At 45.5% G+C, this 24,011-nt stretch overlaps 1 protein-coding gene across 1 annotated transcript in view; it reads left to right on the forward strand.

Annotated features, from left to right (window-relative positions):
* PRDM5 (PR/SET domain 5) overlaps positions 1 to 24,011 on the forward strand; it is a 220,376-nt gene that overhangs the window by 12,784 nt on the left and 183,581 nt on the right. The window contains exons 3-4 of the mRNA XM_056564227.1: positions 17,494 to 17,660; positions 17,776 to 17,881. Coding sequence (XP_056420202.1) covers positions 17,789 to 17,881 — 93 coding nt within the window. The 5' untranslated portion in view covers positions 17,494 to 17,660; positions 17,776 to 17,788. The remainder of the gene's footprint in view (positions 1 to 17,493; positions 17,661 to 17,775; positions 17,882 to 24,011) is intronic.

Consider the following 24,011-nt stretch of genomic DNA (forward strand, 5'->3'; position numbering starts at 1 on the left):
GCCACAGAATAGGAAAGTGTTAAAGAAGTTTTCACCATTGAAATATACAGCTCCCAGAATGACTTAAAGGGGTATTCCACTGGAAAACATTTACTTTTATATCAACTGGTACCAGAAAGTTAAACAGATTTTTAAATTACTTATATTTAAAATCTTAATACTTACAGTACTTATAAGCTGGTGTATGCTCCACAGGAAGTTGTGTTGTTCTTTCCAGTCTGACCACAGTGCTATTTGCTGACACCTCTGTCCATGTCAGGAACTGTCCAGAGCAGGATAGGTTTGCTATGGGGATTGGCTCCTACTATGGACAGTTCTTGACATGGACAGAGGTGTCAGCACAGAGCACTGTGGTCAGACAGAAAATAAATTAAAAAAGAAAAGAACTTCCTGTGAAGGTACTGGAAGGATTAAGATTTTTAAATAGAAGTAATTTACAAATCTGTTTAACTTTGTAGCACCAGCTGATTCATTTTTTTTTTTCCAGTAGAGTACCCCTTTGAGCAGTGGTGAGGTTATGCTGGGAGTTGTAGTTTCACTGACCTAACTGTAGAACTGACAAGTGACTACAGCTCTGATAGGACATAGAGAGGAGAATGTACAATGATATCAGTGACGTCTTCTCTATAGTCTTCCCTTATCTAATTCAGATGGTACATACCGCCTGGTCCAGCTAAAACTTCTCTCTGCAGAATGTGACGCCCAGACGTCTCCTCACTATGTCAGCGCATTCTCATCCTCTATATGAAAACAATTATTATTATAAACCTGACAGACACTGTATCCTCTAAATATAATACTACTATACACTATACTCTTTCATTATAAACCTTCCATACACCATACCCACTGAATATAAGACTACCACACACTGTACATTCTGAATATAATACCAACACATACTGTACACTCTGAATATAAATCTGCCACATACTGTACCCCTGAATATACCGCCACACACTGTACCCACTGAATATAATACTACCACACACTGTACATTCTGAATATAATACCAACACATACTGTACACTCTGAATATAAATCTGCCACATACTGTACGCCTGAATATAATACCACCACACACTGTGCCCACTGAATATAATACTACCACATACTGTACCCTCTGAATATAATACTACCACAAACTGTGCCCTCTGAATATAAATCTGCCACATACTGTACCCTCTGAATATAAATCTGCCACATACTGTACCCTCTAAATATAATACCACCACACACTGTACCCACTGAATATAATACTACCACACATTGTACATTCTGAATATAATACCAACACATACTGTACCCTCTGAATATAAATCTGCCACATACTGTACCCCTGAATATAATACCGCCACACACTATACCCTCTGAATATAATACTACCACAAACTGCGCCCTCTGAATATAATACTACCACAAACTGCACCCTCTGAAAATAAATCTGCCACATACTGTACCCTCTGAATATAAATCTGCCACATACTGTACCCCTGAATATAAATCTGCCACATACTGTACACCTGAGTATAATACCGCCACATACTGTACCCTCGGAATATAATACTACCACCCACTGCACCCTCTGAATATAATACTTAGAGATGAGCAAACTACAGTAAATTCAACTCGTCACAAACTTCTCTGCTCGGCAGTTGATGACTTATCCTGCATAAATTAGTTCAGCTTTCAGGTGCTCCGATGGGCTGGAAAAGGTGGATACAGTCCTAGGAGACTCTTTCCTAGGACTGTATCCACCTTTTTCAGCCCACCGGAGTACCTGAAGGCTGAACTAATTCACGCAGGATAAGTCATCAACTGCCGAGCCGAGAAGTTTGTGATGAATCGAATTTACTGTAAGTTCGCTCATCTCTAATAATACTACCACAAACTGCGCCCTCTGAATATAACGTTGCCATACACTGCCCCCTCTGAATATAATACCACAACCGCAGTAACACCCCTCAACATCCGTTAGCTGATGCTATTACCACGGGAGGGTGGTATTGGTGGTGTTGCTAGTGGATGATGGGGGTGCTACTACTGGGGGGGTGTTGCTGGAGGATGATGAGGGTGCTACTGGCCATCCCCCCTGGCAGTATCACCCCCATCATCCATCGGCAGGATCATCCTCCTGGCAGGAGCACCTCCATCATCCACCATCAGGATATGTTGATGGAGGTGCTGCTGGGGGGGGGGGGTGTTGCTGGTGGATGATGAGGGTGCTACTGCCAGGGGGGGGGAGCATTAGGTAGGCAGCAGTGCCCCCACATTAGGTAGGTCGCAGTTTCCCCACATTAGGTAGCATCTATTCCCCACATTAGGCAGCATAGATTCCCCACATTTGGTACCAGTTCCCCCACATTAGGTAGGTACCAGTTACCCCATATTAGGTAGCAATTTCCCCACATTAGGTAGCAATTTCTCCACATTAGGTAGCAAAGATTCCCCACATAAGGTAGCATAGACTTCCCACATTTGGTAGCACAGATTCCCCACATTAGGTAGCATACTCCCCACATTAGGTAACATAGACTCCGCAGATTTGGTAGTAGTTTCCCCACATTAGGCCGCAGGTTCCCTTGCAGGTTCCCCACAATGGGTCAAAGTCTCCCCACAATAGATCGCTGGTTATACCCCCCCCCCCCCCACACACTAAAAAAAAAACACATACAACACAGAGAGACAAACACACACACACAGTCAGAGAGACACACTCACAGACAGACACACACAGTCACACAGTCACACACACACAGAGTCGCACAAACACACACACACAGAGTCACACACACACTCAGAGAGTCACACAAACACACACAGTCACATACACACAGTCACACACAAGCATAGATAGAGACAGACAGACAGACATACACACTCACCCATCCAGCACAGCGCTCCTTCTCACCGGGCGCTGTGCGAGTGACGTAACTCACGTCCTCCTGCGCGGCCATGCGGTGTGACGTCAGGCCGGCGCAGACGTGGGAGCGGAGGACGGGCACAGTGCTGGTGAAGGTGAGGGGTTTGCTGACGGACGGGCGCACCGCACACACAGTGCAAGGAGGGGGGGGGGGGGGTGCTGACGGATGGGAGGCCGGTCGGGCACAGATGGGGGGGGGTGCTGCGGAGCGTCTTGGTGTCACCCCATTAGGTTGGTGTCACCCGGTGCGGGTCGCACCCCCCGCACCCGGGTCGCAACGCCACTGCCCCCGTACATGGAAAAACAAGAAACTTATAGGTGTCAAAATAGGGCAAATTAAAACATACTTATTTTGTAAAAAAGTTTGAGCTTTTTTTTAAAAGTAGCACAATAATAGAAAAGCGTGTGTCACGATGCCGGCTGGCAGGTAGTGGATCCTCTGTGCCAGAGAGGGATTGGCGTGGACCGTGCTAGTGGATCGGTTCTAAGTCACTACTGGTTTTCACCAGAGCCCGCCGCAAAGCGGGATGGTCTTGCTGCGGCGGTAGTGACCAGGTCGTATCCACTAGCAACGGCTCAACCTCTCTGACTGCTGAAGATAGGCGCGGTACAAGGGAGTAGACAGAAGCAAGGTCGGACGTAGCAGAAGGTCGGGGCAGGCAGCAAGGATCGTAGTCAGGGGCAACGGCAGGAGGTCTGGAACACAGGCTAGGAACACACAAGGAAACGCTTTCACTGGCACAATGGCAACAAGATCCGGCGAGGGAGTGCAGGGGGAGTGAGGTATAAATAAGGAGTGCACAGGTGAACACACTAATTGGAACCACTGCGCCAATCAGCGGCGCAGTGGCCCTTTAAATCGCAAATACCCGGCGCGCGCGCGCCCTAGGGAGCGGGGCCGTGCGCGCCGGGACAGGACCGACGGAGAGCGAGTCAGGTACGGGAGCCGGGGTGCGCATCGCGAGCGGGCGCCACCCGCATCGCGAATCGCATCCCGGCTGGAGGCGGTATCGCAGCGCCCCGGGTCAGTGGATCTGACCGGAGCGCTGCAGTGAGGAGAGTGTAGCGAGCGCTCCGGGGAGGAGCGGGGACCCGGAGCGCTCGGCGTAACAGTGTGTTATTATGGGCATCATTTTAATCGTATTTACTCACAGAATAAAAAAAAATACATGTTAACAGTTTTACCTTAAATATACAGCATGAAAACAAAATCCTCCAAAAGCTATGGTTTTCTTTTCAATTTCCCCACACAAATTAGTTTTATGGTAAAATGAGTGACGTCATTTCAAAGTGCAATTTGTCGCTCAAAAAACAAGTCTCCTATGGGTCTGTGGATGGAAAAATAAAAGAGTTATGGCTCTTAGAAGGTGTCCTTAAAGAAGAAGTCTCATAAAAATAAGTGGTATCGCCGCATGCGTAAATGTCCGAACTATAGAAATATATCATTAATTAAACTGCACGGTCAATGGCGTACGTGCAAAAAGATTCCAAAGTCCAACATAGCGTATTTTTGGTCACTTTTTATATCATGAAAAAATGAATAAAAAGCGATCAAAAATGGTACCGCTAAAAACGTCAGATCACGGCGCAAAAAATGAGCCCTCATACCGCCCCATAAGCGGTAAAATAAAAAAGTTATAGGGGTCAGAAGATGACAATTTTAAACGTATACATTTTTCTGCATGTAGGTATGATTTTTTACAGAAGGATGACAAAATCAAGCAAAAAAGTGTAGATCAGCTCACCAAAGTCCATATGAATTAAGCATCTGTCAATGGTCCCGGAGCACGGGTGCAGGGAGCCGCCACTCCCCGTAACATATGGAAGAAAATTGTAGCAAGGGTCCAGCTCCTGGGTGTGCAAAAATCCAATAAAACGTAACCTTTAATCGTGCACATTAAAAACATGGAAAAAATCGCCACTCGGTGGCAAGTGACATGTCACTTAAAAGAAGGGTGAAACGCCGACACGTTTCGAGCTATTGCTCTTAGTCATGGCGTTGGTACCTTGTCACACGGGGGTTTAAATACCTGTTGGCATATGGTCAGGTCCCACAAATACAGGACCCATAAATGTATGGGTCCTGTGATATCATCTTTATATTTCTCTGCGTGTTGTATGTCCATCTGCATGTTCCCATAAGCTAAAATATGTTGTATGGATTTCTAACAACACGGGAAACCATGCATTGACGGATTCTAAAATATTATTTATTCTATTTATCGCTGTATTTCACATTGTGCGATATGTGTTGTTATATCCGCTTCAGTTGTTGGGTTATGGCACTACTTGTGCTTCTACCATACCAGATACCCAGGTTATTTTCCACTTTTATTTTTATATTTTTTTCATATGATTTATTAGTTATGTAATCTGCAATTGATGGTATATTATGCACACCATGTCAAGTTGCATTTGTGCATTCATAGGTCCTGCGTTACTAATATATTTTTCGTGGGTTATATACTCATCCATTTGCATGTTCCCACGAGTCTAAATATGTTGCATTTATCTTGAATATTTTATGGGATCACAAATTGATGGCTTTTCAAATATTATAGACTTTAATTTATTGTTGTTATTATATGGGCCAAATTCTATGCTATACACGTTGAGGACTATTTGCGAAACAATATACAATTTTTTGCTTTGGGTATGTTTTTTGTTGTTTTTTGTTTTATTTTTTTCCTATACACATATGTCATGGTTCACAAGATGCCTTTTCTGAAATGTATTCTGCATATTCTGCTTACCTTTGCTTCTGGTTTCATGTTTTGTGTTTCCTATGCCGTTATTGTTCCTCCATAATATTTCATAAGATTTGGAACCTGTGCGACTTCTTGCTTGTGTTTTACAGGTTGCGGTTGTGCATATTGTACCGTATATATGTATCTGTGGGCACAACTGCAGATAAACTAATATGATATGTATGTTTGCAAGCAAGAAGGTTACCTATGGGTTAATCAGCTTTATTCAGCACCCCAATTAGGTTTCACCTGGTCGCACTTTCATCCAGCTATCTTCCACATGCCACGTCATATCCTGTTTGACGGAGGCAGGGAGTTTTGATCCACGGTGGGACCTGACCATATGCCAACAGGTATTTAAACCCCCATGTGACAAGTTACCAACGCCATGACTAAGAGCAATAGCTCGAAACGCGTCAGCGTTTTACCCTTCTTTTAAGTGACATGTCACTTGCCACCGAGTGGCCATTTTTTCCATGTTTTTAATGTGCACGATTAAAGGTTACGTTTTATTGGATTTTTGCACTCCCAGGAGCTGGACCCTTGCTACAATTTTCTACCATGACAAAATCAAACCGATATAAGCAGGGTATCATTTTAATCGTATGGACCTACAGAATAAACATAAGTTGTCATTTTTACCGTAAAATGTACTGCGTAGAAACGGAAGCCCCCAAAATTACAAAATGGTGTTTTTTCTTCAATTTCGTCGCACAATTATTTTTTTTTTTCATTTCGTCGTAGATTTTTGGGTAAAATGACTGATGTCACTGCAAAGTAGAATTGGTGAATATAAGCCATCATATGGATTTTTAGGTGCAAAATTGAAAGGGTTATGCTTTTTATAAGGTGAGGAAGAAACTAAAGTGCAAAAACGGAAAAACCTGTGGTCCTTAAAGGGGTACTCCCATGGAAAACTTCTTTTTTTTTTTTTTATCAACTGGTGCCAGAAAGTTAAACAGATTTGTAAATCCCTTCTACTAAAAAAATCTTAATCCTTCCAGTACTTTTTAGGGGCTGTATACGAAAGAGAAATCCAAAAAAGAAATGCATTTCCTCTGATGTCATGACCACAGTGCTCTCTGCTGACCTCTGCTGTCCATTTTAGGAACTGTCCAGAGCAGGAGAAAATCCCCATATCAAACATATGCTGCTCTAAACAGTTCCTAAAATGGACAGCAGAGGTCAGCAGAGAGCACTGTGGTCATGACATCAGAGGAAATTAGTTTCTTTTTTGGATTTCTCTTTACTATACAGCCCCTAAAAAGTACTGGAAGGATTAAGATTTTTTTTATAGAAGTGATCTACAAATCTGTTTAACTTTCTGGCACCAGTTGATTTAAAAAAAAAAAAGTTTTACACGGGAGTATCGCTTTAAGGGGTTAATAAAATTTCGTAGGGTACCATTAAAAAAAAAAAAAAGATACAGTAGTGATGGAAAAAATTGTATCTAACTAAATTTATATTTTTATAATGAAATTTGTATTAATTTTTAAAACAGGGATCAATTTATGTGGGCGGGCAGGGACCTAAAAATGTAGCCGACAATAATAAAAATGTATTGTGTGCGTGTTTTTAACTTTTTTTTTCTTTATTATTAAAATTTTTTAGGTAGTACAACTACACCCTGCATTGAATACACTGTTCCATGATAGGAGTAGTAGTACCTGTACTAATTGACAGATCGCCCGTGTCACTTCTGACACCCGTTGCAATCCTCCTGTTTAATGAATAGATGGGGCCGTACGCTCTTCTATGGTCCCCTGCACTGTCGTATATATATATATACCTATTCATATTTCCCGCAGAGAGTTGGGATTGGCCAGATGGTCCCAGCCAATCACAGCACTCTGCGGAAAATATGAATAGGTGTATACATATAAGTCAGAGCAGGGCACCATAGAAGAGCGGCCGGCTGCATCTACACATTAAACAAGAGGGGAGGATCACAGCGGGTGTCAGGAGTGACACTCCCTGCCATCTGTCTATTAATGCAGGTACTACAGCTCCCAGCAAGGAGCAGAGTGTGCTCCATGTTGGCAGCAGTAGTACCTGCAGTTTAGGACAGATCACAGCGGATATCACTCCTAACACCCACTGCGACCATCCTCTGTCCAAAAAATATAAAAAATAAAGAAAAAAAGTGAAAAACACACACATTACATTTATATTATTGTTGGTTAAATTTTTTGTGCCCTGCCCGCCCGCATAAATTGATCTCTGTTTAAAAATTTATAAAAATGTTGTTTACAAAAATATGAATTTTGTTAAATAGATTTTTTCCCATCACTACTTCCTTCTTTTTTTAATTTATTTTTTGGTACCCAACAAATTTTGGAAAAACTTCAGAGGAGCCAAAAATGCAATTTCCACTCAACGGCAAAAAACGCCAGGAAAAAATTCAAGAAAAAAACACAGGACAATACTGTGGCATTTTTTCTGGCGTCTTTTTTCTTGCATTTTTTTTTAGCCACAAAAACACCAAGTAGACGCTGTAAAACATGTTTTATTTTTTTTTAAATCAACTGCTGCCAGAAACTTCCAGTACTTATCAGCTGCTGTATACTACAGAGGAAGTTCTTTTCTTTTTGAAATTATTTTCTGTCTGACCACAGTGTTCTCTGCTGACACCTCTGTCCATTTTAGGAACTGTCCAGAGTAGGAGCAAATCCCCATAGCAAACCTATTCTGCTCTGGACAGTTCCTGACATGGACAAAGGGGTAAGCAGAGAGCACTTGTGGTCAGACAGAAAGAAAGTTCTGGAAGGATTATGATTTTTAAAGAGCTGATCAGCCGATCAGCTGATCAGTTCTGGAAGGATTATGATTTTTAAAGAGAAGTAATATACAAATCTGTTTAGCTTTCTGGCACCAGTTGATTTAACCCCTTAACAACACAGGACGTATATTTACGTCCTGCGCCAGCTCCCGCGATATAACACGGGATCATGAGGCGACCCCGCGTCATATCGGGTTGGTCCCAGCAACCGATCGCATTAATGCCCTGTATTAACCCTTCAGACACAACAATCAAAGTTGACCGCCGCATCTGAAGTGAAACTGAAAGTATCCCGGCAGCTCAGTCGGGCTGTTCGGGACTGCCGCGATGAAATCATGGCGTTCCGAACAGCTTGCAGGACACCGGGAGGATCCCTACCTGCCTCCTCAGTGTCCGATCGGCGAATGACTGCTCCGTGCCTGAGATCCAGGCAGGAGCAATTGTCACGATGCCGGCTGGCAGGTAGTGGATCCTCTGTGCCAGAGAGGGATTGGCGTGGACCGTGCTAGTGGATCGGTTCTAAGTCACTACTGGTTTTCACCAGAGCCCGCCGCAAAGCGGGATGGTCTTGCTGCGGCGGTAGTGACCAGGTCGTATCCACTAGCAACGGCTCAACCTCTCTGGCTGCTGAAGATAGGCGCGGTACAAGGGAGTAGACAGAAGCAAGGTCGGACGTAGCAGAAGGTCGGGGCAGGCAGCAAGGATCGTAGTCAGGGGCAACGGCAGGAGGTCTGGAACACAGGCTAGGAACACACAAGGAAACGCTTTCACTGGCACGATGGCAACAAGATCCGGCAAGGGAGTGCAGGGGAAGTGAGGTGATATAGGGAAGTGCACAGGTGATAACACTAATTGGAACCACTGCGCCAATCAGCGGCGCAGTGGCCCTTTAAATCGCAAAGACCCGGCGCGCGCGCGCCCTAGGGAGCGGGGCCGCGCGCGCCGGGACAGGACTGACGGAGAGCGAGTCAGGTACGGGAGCCGGGGTGCGCATCGCGAGCGGGCGCTACCCGCATCGCGAATCGCATCCCGGCTGGAGGCGGTATCGCAGCGCCCCGGGTCAGTGGATCTGACCGGAGCGCTGCAGTGAGGAGAGTGTAGCGAGCGCTCCGGGGAGGAGCGGGGACCCGGAGCGCTCGGCGTAACAGTACCCCCCCCCTTGGGTCTCCCCCTCTTCTTAGAGCCTGAGAACCTGAGGAGCAGACTTTTGTCTAGGATGTTGTCCTCAGGTTCCCAGGATCTCTCTTCTGGACCACAACCCTCCCAATCCACCAAAAAAAAGGTTTTCCCTCTGACCTTTTTGGATGCTAAAATCTCTTTGACGGAGAAGATGTCCGAGGAGCCGGAAACAGGAGTGGGAGGAACAGATTTGGGAGAGAAACGGTTAATGACAAGTGGTTTAAGGAGAGAAACGTGAAAGGCATTAGGAATACGAAGAGAAGGAGGAAGAAGAAGTTTGTAAGAGACAGGATTAATCTGGCACAGAATTTTGAAAGGACCAAGGTAGCGTGGTCCCAACTTATAGCTAGGGACACGGAAGCGGACATATTTAGCGGAGAGCCATACCTTGTCTCCAGGGGAAAAAATGGGAGGGGCTCTTCTTTTCTTATCCGCGAATTTCTTCATGCGTGATGAAGCCTGTAAGAGAGAATTTTGGGTCTCTCTCCATATGATGGAGAGATCACGAGAAATTTCATCCACAGCGGGCAGACCAGAGGGCAAGGGGGTAGGGAGGGGGGGAAGAGGGTGACGGCCGTACACCACGAAAAATGGGGATTTGGAGGAAGATTCAGAGACTCTGAAATTATACGAGAATTCGGCCCAAGGTAGAAGATCTGCCCAGTCATCCTGGCGGGAGGAAACAAAATGTCGTAAATAATCACCCAAGACCTGGTTAATTCTTTCTACTTGTCCATTGGATTGAGGATGATATGCAGAAGAAAAATTTAATTTAATCTTGAGTTGTTTACAGAGAGCCCTCCAGAATTTAGACACGAATTGGACGCCTCTATCCGAGACGATCTGCGTAGGCAACCCGTGAAGACGAAAAATGTGTACAAAAAATTGTTTAGCCAACTGAGGCGCTGAAGGAAGACCAGGAAGAGGGATGAAATGTGCCATTTTGGAGAATCGATCAACGACCACCCAAACAACAGTGTTGCCACGGGATGGGGGTAAGTCAGTAATAAAATCCATACCAATCAGAGACCAAGGCTGTTCGGGGACAGGCAGAGGATGAAGAAAACCAGCGGGCTTCTGGCGAGGAGTCTTATCCCGGGCACAGATAGTGCAGGCTCGCACAAAGTCCACCACATCTGTCTCTAGGGTTGGCCACCAATAGAAGCGAGAGATGAGTTGCACAGATTTCTTGATGCCCGCATGACCTGCGAGATGGGAGGAGTGACCCCATTTGAGGATTCCGAGGCGTTGGCGTGGAGAAACAAAGGTCTTTCCTGGAGGAGTTTGCCTGATGGAGGCTGGAGAAGTGGAAATCAGGCAGTCAGGAGGAATGATGTGTTGCGGAGAGAGCTCTACTTCCGAGGCATCCGAGGAACGAGAGAGAGCATCGGCCCTAATGTTCTTGTCGGCAGGCCGAAAGTGAATTTCAAAATTAAATCGGGCAAAGAACAGAGACCACCTGGCCTGGCGAGGATTCAGCCGTTGGGCAGACTGGAGGTAGGAGAGGTTCTTGTGATCGGTGTAAATAATAACTGGAAATCTTGATCCCTCCAGCAGATGCCTCCATTCCTCAAGTGCTAATTTAATGGCTAGAAGCTCTCGATCCCCGATGGAGTAGTTCCTCTCCGCTGGAGAGAAGGTCCTAGAAAAAAAACCACAAGTAACAGCATGCCCGGAAGAATTTTTTTGTAGAAGGACAGCTCCAGCTCCCACTGAGGAGGCATCAACCTCCAATAGGAAGGGTTTAGATGGGTCAGGTCTGGAGAGCACGGGAGCCGAAGAAAAGGCAGATTTGAGCTGTTTAAAGGCGTCTTCCGCTTGAGGAGGCCAAGACTTGGGATCGGCATTTTTTTTGGTTAAAGCCACGATAGGAGCCACAACGGTAGAAAAATGTGGAATAAATTGCCTGTAATAATTGGCGAACCCCAAAAAACGTTGGATGGCACGGAGTCCGGAGGGGCGTGGCCAATCTAGGACAGCAGAGAGTTTGTCTGGATCCATTTGTAGTCCCTGGCCAGAGACCAAGTATCCTAGGAAAGGAAGAGATTGGCATTCAAACAGACATTTCTCTATTTTAGCATAGAGTTGATTGTCACGAAGTCTCTGAAGAACCATACGGACATGCTGGCGGTGTTCTTCTAGATTGGCAGAAAAAATCAGGATATCGTCCAGATATACAACAACACAGGAGTATAGGAGATCACGAAAAATTTCATTAACAAAGTCTTGGAAGACGGCAGGGGCGTTGCACAGGCCAAAGGGCATGACCAGATACTCAAAGTGTCCATCTCTGGTGTTAAATGCCGTTTTCCATTCATCCCCCTCTCTGATGCGGATGAGATTATAAGCACCTCTTAAGTCCAGTTTGGTAAAAATGTGGGCACCTTGGAGGCGATCAAAGAGTTCAGAGATGAGGGGTAGGGGGTAGCGGTTCTTAACCGTGATTTTATTAAGACCGCGGTAGTCAATGCAAGGACGTAGAGAGCCATCTTTTTTGGACACAAAGAAAAATCCGGCTCCGGCAGGAGAGGAGGATTTACGGATAAAGCCCTTTTTTAAATTTTCCTGGACGTATTCAGACATGGCAAGAGTCTCTGGGACGGACAGAGGATAGATTCTGCCCCGGGGTGGAGTAGTGCCTGGGAGGAGGTCGATAGGACAATCATAAGGCCTGTGAGGAGGTAGAGTCTCAGCTTGTTTTTTGCAAAAAACATCCGCAAAGTCCATATAGGCCTTAGGGAGACCGGTTACAGGAGGAACCACAGAGTCACGGCAAGGGTTACTGGAAACCGGTTTTAGGCAGTCCTTGGAACAAGAGGACCCCCAACTCTTGATCTCCCCAGTGGACCAATCCAGGGTTGGGGAATGAAGTTGAAGCCAGGGAAGTCCAAGGAGAATTTCAGAAGTGCAATTGGGGAGGACCAAAAGTTCAATCCTCTCGTGATGAGATCCGATGCACATTAGAAGGGGCTCCGTGCGGAAACGTATGGTACAGTCCAATCTTTCATTGTTTACACAATTGATGTAGAGGGGTCTGGCGAGACTGGTCACCGGGATGTTGAACCTGTTGACGAGAGAGGCCAAAATAAAATTTCCTGCAGATCCGGAGTCCAAGAAGGCCACAGTAGAGAAGGAGAAGGCAGAGGCAGATATCCGCACAGGCACAGTAAGACGTGGAGAAGCAGAGTAGACATCAAGGACTGTCTCACCTTTGTGCGGAGTCAGCGTACGTCTTTCCAGGCGGGGAGGACGGATAGGACAATCCTTCAGGAAGTGTTCGGTACTAGCACAGTACAGGCAGAGATTCTCCATGCGGCGTCGTGTCCTCTCTTGAGGTGTCAGGCGAGACCGGTCGACCTGCATAGCCTCCACGGCGGGAGGCACAGGAACAGATTGCAGGGGACCAGAGGAGAGAGGAGCCGGGGAGAAGAAACGCCTCGTGCGAACAGAGTCCATATCCTGGCGGAGCTCCTGACGCCTTTCGGAAAAACGCATGTCAATGCGAGTGGCTAGGTGAATGAGTTCATGTAGATTAGCAGGGATTTCTCGTGCGGCCAGAACTTCTTTAATGTTGCTGGATAGGCCTTTTTTAAAGGTCGCGCAGAGGGCCTCATTATTCCAGGATAATTCTGAAGCAAGAGTACGGAATTGTACGGCATACTCGCCAACGGAAGAATTACCCTGGACCAGGTTCAACAGGGCAGTCTCAGCAGAAGAGGCTCGGGCAGGTTCCTCAAAGACACTTCGAATTTCCGAGAAGAAGGAGTGTACAGAGGCAGTGACGGGGTCATTGCGGTCCCAGAGCGGTGTGGCCCAAGACAGGGCTTTTCCAGACAGAAGGCTGACTACGAAAGCCACCTTAGACCTTTCAGTGGGGAACTGGTCCGACATCATCTCCAAGTGCAATGAACATTGGGAAAGAAAGCCACGGCAAAACTTAGAGTCCCCATCAAATTTATCCGGCAAGGATAGTCGTAGTCCAGAAGCGGCCACTCGCTGCGGAGGAGGTGCAGGAGCTGGCGGAGGAGATGATTGCTGAAGCTGTGGTAGTAACTGCTGTAGCATAACGGTCAGTTGAGACAGCTGTTGGCCTTGTTGCGCTATCTGTTGTGACTGCTGGGCGACCACCGTGGTGAGGTCAGCGACAACTGGCAGAGGAACTTCAGCGGGATCCATGGCCGGATCTACTGTCACGATGCCGGCTGGCAGGTAGTGGATCCTCTGTGCCAGAGAGGGATTGGCGTGGACCATGCTAGTGGATCGGTTCTAAGTCACTACTGGTTTTCACCAGAGCCCGCCGCAAAGCGGGATGGTCTTGCTGCGGCGGTAGTGACCAGGTCGTATCCACTAGCAACGGCTCAACCTCTCTGGCTGCTGAAGATAGGCGCGGTACAAGGGAGTAGACAGAAGCAAGGTCGGACGTAGCAGAAGGTCGGGGCAGGCAGCAAGGATCGTAGTCAGGGGCAACGGCAGGAGGTCTGGAACACAGGCTAGGAACACACAAGGAAACGCTTTCACTGGCACGATGGCAACAAGATCCGGCAAGGGAGTGCAGGGGAAGTGAGGTGATATAGGGAAGTGCACAGGTGATAACACTAATTGGAACCACTGCGCCAATCAGCGGCGCAGTGGCCCTTTAAATCGCAAAGACCCGGCGCGCGCGCGCCCTAGGGAGCGGGGCCGCGCGCGCCGGGACAGGACTGACGGAGAGCGAGTCAGGTACGGGAGCCGGGGTGCGCATCGCGAGCGGGCGCTACCCGCATCGCGAATCGCATCCCGGCTGGAGGCGGTATCGCAGCGCCCCGGGTCAGTGGATCTGACCGGAGCGCTGCAGTGAGGAGAGTGTAGCGAGCGCTCCGGGGAGGAGCGGGAACCCGGAGCGCTCGGCGTAACAGCAATCAAGCGCCGATTACACTGATCAATGGCATATAAATACAGTGGTCCCTCAACATACGATGGTAATTCATTCCAAACGATCCATCGTTTGTCGAATCCATCGTATGTTGAGGGATCCGTGCAATGTAAAGTATAGGAAGCTGTACTCACCTGTCCCCGCCACTCTGGACCAGGTCCTCACCGCTCCCGATGCTGTCCAAGGGGCTCCCGATGCTGTCCCGCTGCTCCGGTGTCTTCTTCGCGATCCTCCGGCTTTTTCCACATCTTCTGCAGGGTCCGGGCCTCGCTTTCTGGTGAAGTTATTACGTTGCTGCGCCGGCGCGGCGTGTGTAGTGACGCAATAACGACGCCAGAAAGCGAGGCCCGGACCCCGGACAAGATGCAGAAGACTCCGCAGGATCGCGAAGTGGACCCGGAGCAGCGGGAATAGGTAAGCGAACCTGCCTGGGATGCTTAAACTGCTATCCGACAGCAGCTTATACATTTTGCGCTGTCGGATGGCAGTTAATGCGATGGCCCCGACATATAAAAGCATCGTATGTCGATGCTGACATCGACATGCGATGGCCTCTGAGAGGCCATCGTATGTCGATTTTATCATATGTCGGGGCCATCGCATGTCGGGGGGTTACTGTACATGACAGAGATCAGTGTAAAAGATCAGTGTGTGCAGTGTTATTGCCCCCTATGGGAGCTACAACATTGCAAAAAAAAAAAAAAGGGGAAAAAAAGTGTTAATAAATGGGACTTAACCCCTTCCCTAATAAAAGTTTGAATCACCCCCCTTTTCCCATAAAAAAAAACCAAAACAGGGTAAATAAAAATAAACATATGTGGTATTGCCGCGTGTGTAAATGTCCGAACTATAAAAATATATCGTTAATTAAACTGTTAAGGACCCATGACATACCGGTACATCATGAGTCCCCCCCGTTCTAAAACATGGGGCCATGGCGTGGCCCCGCATCATAGCGGGTCGGGCCCGGCTTCTAACAACCGCGCGCTTTTAACCCTTTTGATCGCCGCGTCTAAAGTGAAACTAAAACGTTGCGGGTTAGCTCAGAAAGCTGTTCGGGATAGCCGTGGCAAAATCGCAGCATCTCAAAAAGCTTACAGGACAGCCGGAGGGTCCCTACCTGCCTCCTTGCTTTCCGATCGCCGAATGACTGCTTAGTGCCTGAGATCCAGGCATGAGCAGCCAAGTGGCAGAATCATCGATCAATGGTTAACTATGAGAAACCACTGTATAGCCCCCTATGGGAGCTATATCACTGCAAAAAAAAAAGTGCAAAAAAAAAAAAAGTGAATAAAGATAATTTAACCCCTTCCTTTAACCCCTTCCCTAATAAAAGTTTGAATCACCCCCCTTTTCCCCTAAAAAAAAAACAGTGTAAATAAAAATAAGCATATGTGGTATCGCCACATGCAGAAATGTTCGAATTATACAAATATATAATTAATTAAACTGCACGGTTAATGGCGTACGGGCAAAAAAATTCCAAAGTCCAAAATAGTGTATTTTTTGTACTTTTTTTGTACTTTTCATATCATGAAAAAATGAATAAAAAGCGATCAAAAGTCCAATCAATGCAAAAATGGTACCGATAAAAACTTCAGAACACGGCACGAAAAATGGGCCCTCATACCGCCCCATACACAGAAAAATAAAAAAAGTTATAGGGGTCAGAAGATGACAATTGTAAACGTATAAATTTTCCTGCATGTAGTTATGATTTTTTCCAGAAGTACAACAAAATCAAACCTATATAAGTAGGGTATAGTTTTAACCGTATGGACCTACAGAATAAAGATAAGGTGTCATTTGTACCGAAAAATTCACTGCGTAGAAACGGAAGCCCCCAAAAGTTACAAAATGGCGTTTTATCTACGATTTTGTCGCACAATGATTTTTTTTCCATTTCGCTGTGGATTTTTGTGTAAAAGGACTATTGTCACTGCAAAGTAGAATTGGTGACGCAAAAAATAAGCCATAATATTGATTTTTAGGTGGAAAATTGAAAGGGTTATGATTTTTTAAAGGTAAGGAGGAAAAAATGAAAATGCAAAAACTGAAAAACGCTGAGTCCTTAAGGGGTTAAAAAAAATGTTTTCCAGCGGAGTACCCCTTTAAGGCCTAAATAGGCTGTGCCATTAAGGGGTTAATGCTTAAAAGAATTATCAGACGGCAGATAAGGCATTGTCGCTGTTGTCATTATTATTTTAGAATCTTATATAGCATTATAATTTGAATACAATTCCCTAGGGTTGCTGGATGCCTTTCTCTTACTTACACCAGCTCTTAGAATGTATTTTTTATACCAATATTTTGCACCCCTTAAAGGGTTACTCCGCTCCCCAGCGTTCAGGAACTCAGTGTTCACGTTGAGTTCCTGAACGCTGTGTGTGGGCTTTCGTGTTCACGCCCGTCCCCTCGTGACGTCACGCCCCATCATGTGATGTCACGGCCCGCCCCCTCAATGAAAGTCTATGGGAAGGGGGCGCGGCGGCCTTCACGCTACCCTCCCATAGACTTGCATTGAGGGGGCGGGATGTGACGTCACATGACGGGGCGTGACGTCACGAGGGGGCGGGCGTGAACACGGAAGCCCGCACACAGCGCTCAATGTTCCGCACGCCAGGGAGCGGAGTAACCCTTTAAAAGAAAAAAAAATGTCAATAAATTTGTTGCATTTATATTTGTCGCAATCCTCTTTTTATAGCGGTATTTTCCAAACAGTTTGTCTCCAGCTGTTGCAAAACTACAACACAGCATGCTGGGAGTTGTAGTTTTGCAACAGCTGGAGACACACCGTTTGGAAAACACTGTTCTAGAGACCTTTTAAAGTGACGTGCAAAATCCATCTATTACAAAAAACACCTAATATATCTGGTATTACTGTTTAGCTAGTGTTTGCTTGTGTGTGTACACTGAATGCTTCTTCACTGATTCCTCCTCCCCTGTTGACCAGGGGGGCTTCTCCCCTCCTATGAGTCATTTCAGTGGGATGTCGGGACTTGTAGTTTGCTGAGAGGGGGGGAAGAAAACACACGTCACTACAGACTGCAAGCCCTCCCACATCCCAGGAATGCAGGCATGAAATCCAGCATGAGAAAGGAACTACACATCCACAGATAAGTAATAAAAAATGCTGAAAAAACAAAACAAAAAAACAATAGTTGTTGGTGAGAAGCTACCTAAAATGTTCTATTATCTACGTATTTAATGGTGCCCTGAATTCTTCTTTAAATAGCAGAGCCATAAAGATGCTGGGCATGTATGTGCCAGACAGATTTTCTCTGAAGTCGTCCCAAGTCCAAGACGGGATGGGGATATACACCAGCAGGAGAGTTAAAAAGGTTTGTGTCCTTGTTCAGTAAAGCCGTAGAGAGTGGCACCGATACCCAGGAAACAACATTAGTAGGCTGCTCATCCCTGCGAGCCGGGCGAAGCTGCCACATCTACACATGGAGAACACAGAAGCTCTATGCTGGAAAGGAAGCTCAGCCCGGCTCCTGGACATACCTCATACTTGGCTGTCATGTTATCGGATAAATGTTTACGCTCCCTAGATTGCAAGCTCTTGTGGACAAGCTTTTTTTTATTGTATTCTATTGTATAAAAGATGCCGAATATTTACAGTTCTGCGTCTTTTATACATGAAGTCATCAGGCTACTTGTTGATATTATAGTCGTTTACTGCTGCTGCCAGATATGACATTATAATTAGTACAGTGGTCCCTCAACATACGATGGTAATCCGTTCCAAATGGACCATCGTTTGTTGAAACCATCGTATGTTGAGGGATCCGTGCAATGTAAAGTATAGGACAGTGGTCTACAACCTGCGGACCTCCAGATGTTGCAAAACTACAACACCCAGCATGCCCGGACAGCCGTTGGCTGTCCGGGCATGCTGGGAGTTGTAGTTTTGCAACATCTGGAAGTCCGCAGGTTGAAGACCACTGGTATTGGAGGTTATACTCACGTGTCCCCGCCGCTCCGGACCGTCACTGCTCGTCACCGCTGCCCTGGATGTCGCCTTCCATCGCTGTCGCCATGTCCCTGGGGTGTCCCCGACGCTCCAGCAAGGCCTCTGCTTCCCCGGCATCCTCGCTCTCTGTCGCCGCCATCACGTTGCTACGCACAACGCTCCTATTGGATGATGGGACGGCATGCGCAGCGACGTGATGACGACGATGGAGAGCGCAGAAGATGCAGGGGATCCCGAAGAGGACGCTCCGGAGCCCCGAGGACAGGTGAGTGACACCCACCGGACCACACGGGGCACCGTAAACGGCTATCCGGTGGCAGATGAAGCAGTCTGAGCTGCCGGATAACCGTTTATTCGATGGCACCGACATACAAAAGCATCGTATGTTGATGCTGCCTCTGAGAGGCCATCGTATGTTGAAATGATCGTATGTCGGGGCCATCGTAGGTCGGGGGGTCACTGTAATTAGACAAGAGAGCCTGGCACTTCAGAGACCATAGGGGGTGGATAGGGACTCGGATATCAGTACTGCGGTATATAGACGTATTAGTGGTGCTCTAGCTTCTATAGTAGAACTTTAATTCACAGTGAGATAAGAGACAGGAAAAAGACGGCGACTCACCATTCGTACGTCTTCAGATTTCTTTTATTGAGGTACTCACATAAAAATCTTGGGAGGGAACATGAACAGGGGGGGGGGTACAGATAGGCGACAAGCCGACATATGGCCAGATGAAGCCTCCCGAGATTTTTATGTGAGTACCTCAATAAAAGAAATCTGAAGACGTAAGAATGGTGAGTCGCCGGCTTTTTCCTTTCTCTTATCTCACATTATAATTAGTGATGAGCTGCATTGGCCGTATTCAAATTCATGATATTTTGCGAATATATGGACGACCATTTGTCCTATATTTGCAAATTTTGCATATTCGTTATTTTGTTGTGTATTTGTTGCATATTCGCCTAATCACACATGAATCTGCAAAAAAAAAAAAAAACTGCTGGGAGGAGTCTTATGCAGTGAAGGGGGTGGGAAACTTTACTATTGGTTGCTAGGGATGTTGATAACCTGTGACAAGTGTATTTGCATCCTTCCCATTGGCCCACAAGCTAAAAGAGGAAATATGCAAATATGTGAAATAGTCGCGCTCCACAGTCTCACACATTAACTAGTATTGGAGCATTCTTTAGACCACGAGCTGGAAGCAGGGAGGGATGATGATCACTGTGATGTGTTCTGTGAAAAAAGCAAAAAAAAAAAATGAATATTCGTAATTTCGAATATATAGCGAATATATTCCAAGTATTCTCAAATATGCGAATTTTCGATATTCGCAATAAAAATTTGAAATGCTGATATTCATGACCAACACTAATTATAATGGATAGAATTAGAAGATCTAACTTAAACAAGTTTTAGGACGTATTCACACCTATAGTATCCTGACAAAATTTGATGCGCAGAAATTGAATCTACAGATTTGGTGCTGAGTTTAATCATTTAGTTTACACTGAACTCTGAAGCATAACATCTGAAGCTACAAATCCTGTGCATCAAATATGCACAGGATACTGTACGTGTAAATACACACTTAGGGTATGTTCACATGTACAGGTACTGCTGCATATTTTTTCTGTATGTTTTGTGCAGCTGATATTGATACCCATTAAATTCAAGGGGCAGCAAAATCAGCTGCACAAAATGTGCAGCAAAAATATGCAGCAGATCCTGTACGTGTGAACGTACTCTAAGTGTGTATTTACACGTACAGCATCCTGCGCATATTGTATGCACAGGATTTAAAGCTGTGTTCAGTCATTTAGTTTACATTGAAACCGTAGCATGCAGCATAAAATCGGCAGCTATAAATCCTGCATATTAAATATACGCAGGGTACTGTACGTGTGAATACACCCTGAGGGTACATTCATATGTGTGTATTTTTGCTGCACATATGCTGCAGATTTGCTGCTGCAGATTTTGCTTCCCATTGACTTCAATGGGCACCAAAATCTGCTGAAGCAGATCTGCAGCAGAAAATAAGCATGTGTGAAGGCATCCTTAGGGTACTTCACATGTACATGATCTGCCACGTATTTTGTGCAGCTGATTTTTTTAACCATTAACTTTAATGGGTAGCAAGATCAGCTGCAGAAAATATAATATGCAGTAAAAATATGCGCAGGATACTGTTTGTGTGAGTATGGGAACATTCACATGTGTGTATTTTTGCTGCAGATCTGCTGCAGATTTGCTGCTGCATATTTTGTTGCCCATTGAAGCAGATCTGCAGCAGAAAATGTGAATGTACCCTTAGGGTATGTTCACACATATAAGTATCCAGTGCATATCTGCAGCATAAAATGTGCAGCTTTAAATATGCAACATCAAATGCACATGATGCACATACAAATACACAACCCCTCCCATAGGCTTGCATTGAGGGGGCGTATCGTGACGTCACATGGGGCGGGGCCGTGACGTCACAATGCTCCGGCCCCTGTGATCGCCAGTAATCAGATCCGGAGCGGACCTGCTCTGGGGACTGATTATAGCGGGGTGCTGCGTGCAAGATCACAGAGGTCCCCAGAGGCGGGACCCCCACGATCAGGCATCTTATCCCCTATCCTTTAGATAGGAGATAAGATGTCTAAGCGCCGGAGTACCCCTTTAACGATTAGTGTGGGTCCAATCTCTGGTACACACCACTGATCCTGAGAAAGAAGGGTTGGCAGCTCTGATTCAGCTGTCGTTTCCAGCCACCCAGCTATGTGGGGAACTGCAGTTGACCTTTATATAACTGTGCTGCAGTTCCCCCACAATCTGGTGGCTGGACACTGCTATGCAGGAAAAGACTGTGAAGAGGCTACTACACTGAATCAATGCTGCAGTTCATGCTTCTAAAGAGCTGTGATGAAATATTTTACCAACATGCCACCATCACACCACCTTACATTAGATGGGAATTCCCCTTTAACACTGGAAAACCCCTGATAATGAGGCTACTAGTTATTGTGTACTATGTGTGAGTATTTGAGGCTCTGCCTCTTACTCAATCCTCTTAAGCTGCCCATAGATACATTATAGATGTGACAAATAACGCTCCTTTGTCTGGCAGCCATCTCTTCTACTGCCAACACACACACACAATGGATCCGGTGGCATCCATTTTGAGTCTTGTACAGTTTTGTCCATTTTTTTTCCCGTACCCAAAACCGTAGCCTACCACAATTTTCGGTCCGGTTCAATGGGAACCGTACAGACCCGTATGTGCGTACGGTTCCCTCCCATTTGCATGATACATTTGCAGTTTTTTTTCTTTGAATTTCAATCAAACAAGTGAAACTATTACTATTCATAATGGAGTGAAAAGTTAAAAACATATACATTTTTTTCTTAAAAAAACGGATGCAACCGGACATAATTTTTCAAACCGTATACGGGTTAAAATTTGTACACAAATTTTGATACAGTTTAGTCAGGTTTTGAGGAATCAGTTTTTCATCAAAAACCTGATATGGGAACTGTATTACAGAAACGTGGTGTGAATGCAGCCTTACTATGGTTATTCATTTTGACAATATATCCTATAGTACTACTCAAAGTATATATTCCTTCTCATTGGACACTAACATGATAGGGTTACTACTATATGTCATGTGACAGGCAACTGGGTTTTGACAGGACTGTCCTTTTTTTGACCCAAGTCCCAAGTCACTTTGTGCTCCTAAAATGTCCCTCATTTTGACCTGGTGAAAAGATTTGCGTTGTTACACTTTATGAGACTATTGCCAAGACTTACCAATCTGCCTGAAACCAAAATGTTCTGGTTTATCCAATTACAACCAATCACAGCTTAGCTTTTCTATCTCATCGAGCTCTGGTAAAGTGAAAGCTGAGGTATGCTATTATATCTCAGAACCTTCATGTGATCTGTAAGGGAATCCAGACATCCTTGACAAAAACGAATTTGTCTCTGTTATGTGTCAGAATAAAATGGGCCTTTTATGTCTTATGCACATGATATAGTTAAAGGGGTATTCCCCTGGAAAATATTTTTTTAAATCACCTGGTACCAGAAAGTGAAACAGATTTGTAAATTATATATGATAGAAAGAGTCTGGCACTGCTACAATGGAATCCGGCTGAACACGAGCGCAGGTGTGGAGTGAAGCCAAAACGATGCCGGGGGTGCTCGGTCTAATAGCAAAGACCAACAATGGAAACCAGCAAATGTAGAAAAGAAGACGGCACTCACCCAGGTACGTGATGCTGACAATTTCTTTATTTCATATCATCCACAAGTTAATGCGGGGAGGTGCAGTGTCAGGCAGGTGTAGACGGCAGGAACGCTGGAGCTAACAGCGTGATGACAACAGCTGTGTCATGCTTCCGCACTTCTTCAGACCGTGGTCTGAAGAAGTGCGGAAGCACGACACAGCTGTTGCCATCACGCTGTTAGCGCCAGCGTTCCTGCCGTCTACACCTGCCTGACACTGCACCTCCCCGCATTAACTTGTGGATGATATGAAATAAAGAAATTGTCAGCATCACGTACGTGAGTGAGTACCGTCTTCTTTTCTACATTTGCAGATTTGTAAATTACTTCTATTTAAAAATCTTAATCCTTCCAGTATATGTTCCACAGGAAGTTCTATTCTTTTTTAATTTCCTTTCTGTCTGAACACAGTGCTCTCTGCTGACACCTCTGTTCATTTTAGCAACTGGCCGGAGCAGGATAGGTTTGCTATGGAGATTGGCTCCTACTCTGAACAGTTCCTGACATGAACAGAGGTGTCAGCAGAGAGCACTGTGGTCAGACAAAAAGGAACTTCCTTTAGAACATACAGAAGCTGATAAGTACTGGAAGGATTACGATTCTTAAATAGAAGTAATTTACAAATTTGTGTAACTTTCTGGCACCAGTTGATCTAAAAAAAATGTTTTCCAGTGGAGTACCCATTTAACCGCTCAGAATGTTTATGACAACATCAGGAATCCCTATGACTTAGTACTGCATGGCCATAGACACTCTTTATGCTTGCCTATGGACAGTTATGAATGGTCTCTATAATGCGACGTGTGTTTATATGTGTCTGAGGCCTATGGAGGTACAGTGTATAATAGACTTCTATTAGTCCATAATGAACCTTTTTACTTTTTTCCACTTTGTTCTGTATTGCCCCTGTTAGGGTATGTTAACACCGCAAAATTTCCGTTCGGAATTTAGCAAAAGAATTCAGCCAGAAATTTTGCTGTCATTTACTGTCTTATGGTTTAAATGTGATTCCGTAGTCCCATTCAGACAGCAGAATTTCCGCAGTAGGCATTTGGCATTCCGGTGTGGGAATTCTGCTTTTGGCATTCCACAAAAATATAAGACAAGTCTTATATTTTGTGACATTCCGCAGCAGAATCCCATTCAGATCAATGGGCCTTGAATTTCGGCAGAATCATGTGTTCTATGAATTTCTGTGGAAATGTGAAAATTCTG

Source organism: Hyla sarda, chromosome 1, assembly GCF_029499605.1.
Source record: "Hyla sarda isolate aHylSar1 chromosome 1, aHylSar1.hap1, whole genome shotgun sequence".
In the NCBI taxonomy this organism is placed as follows: Eukaryota; Metazoa; Chordata; class Amphibia; order Anura; family Hylidae; genus Hyla; species Hyla sarda.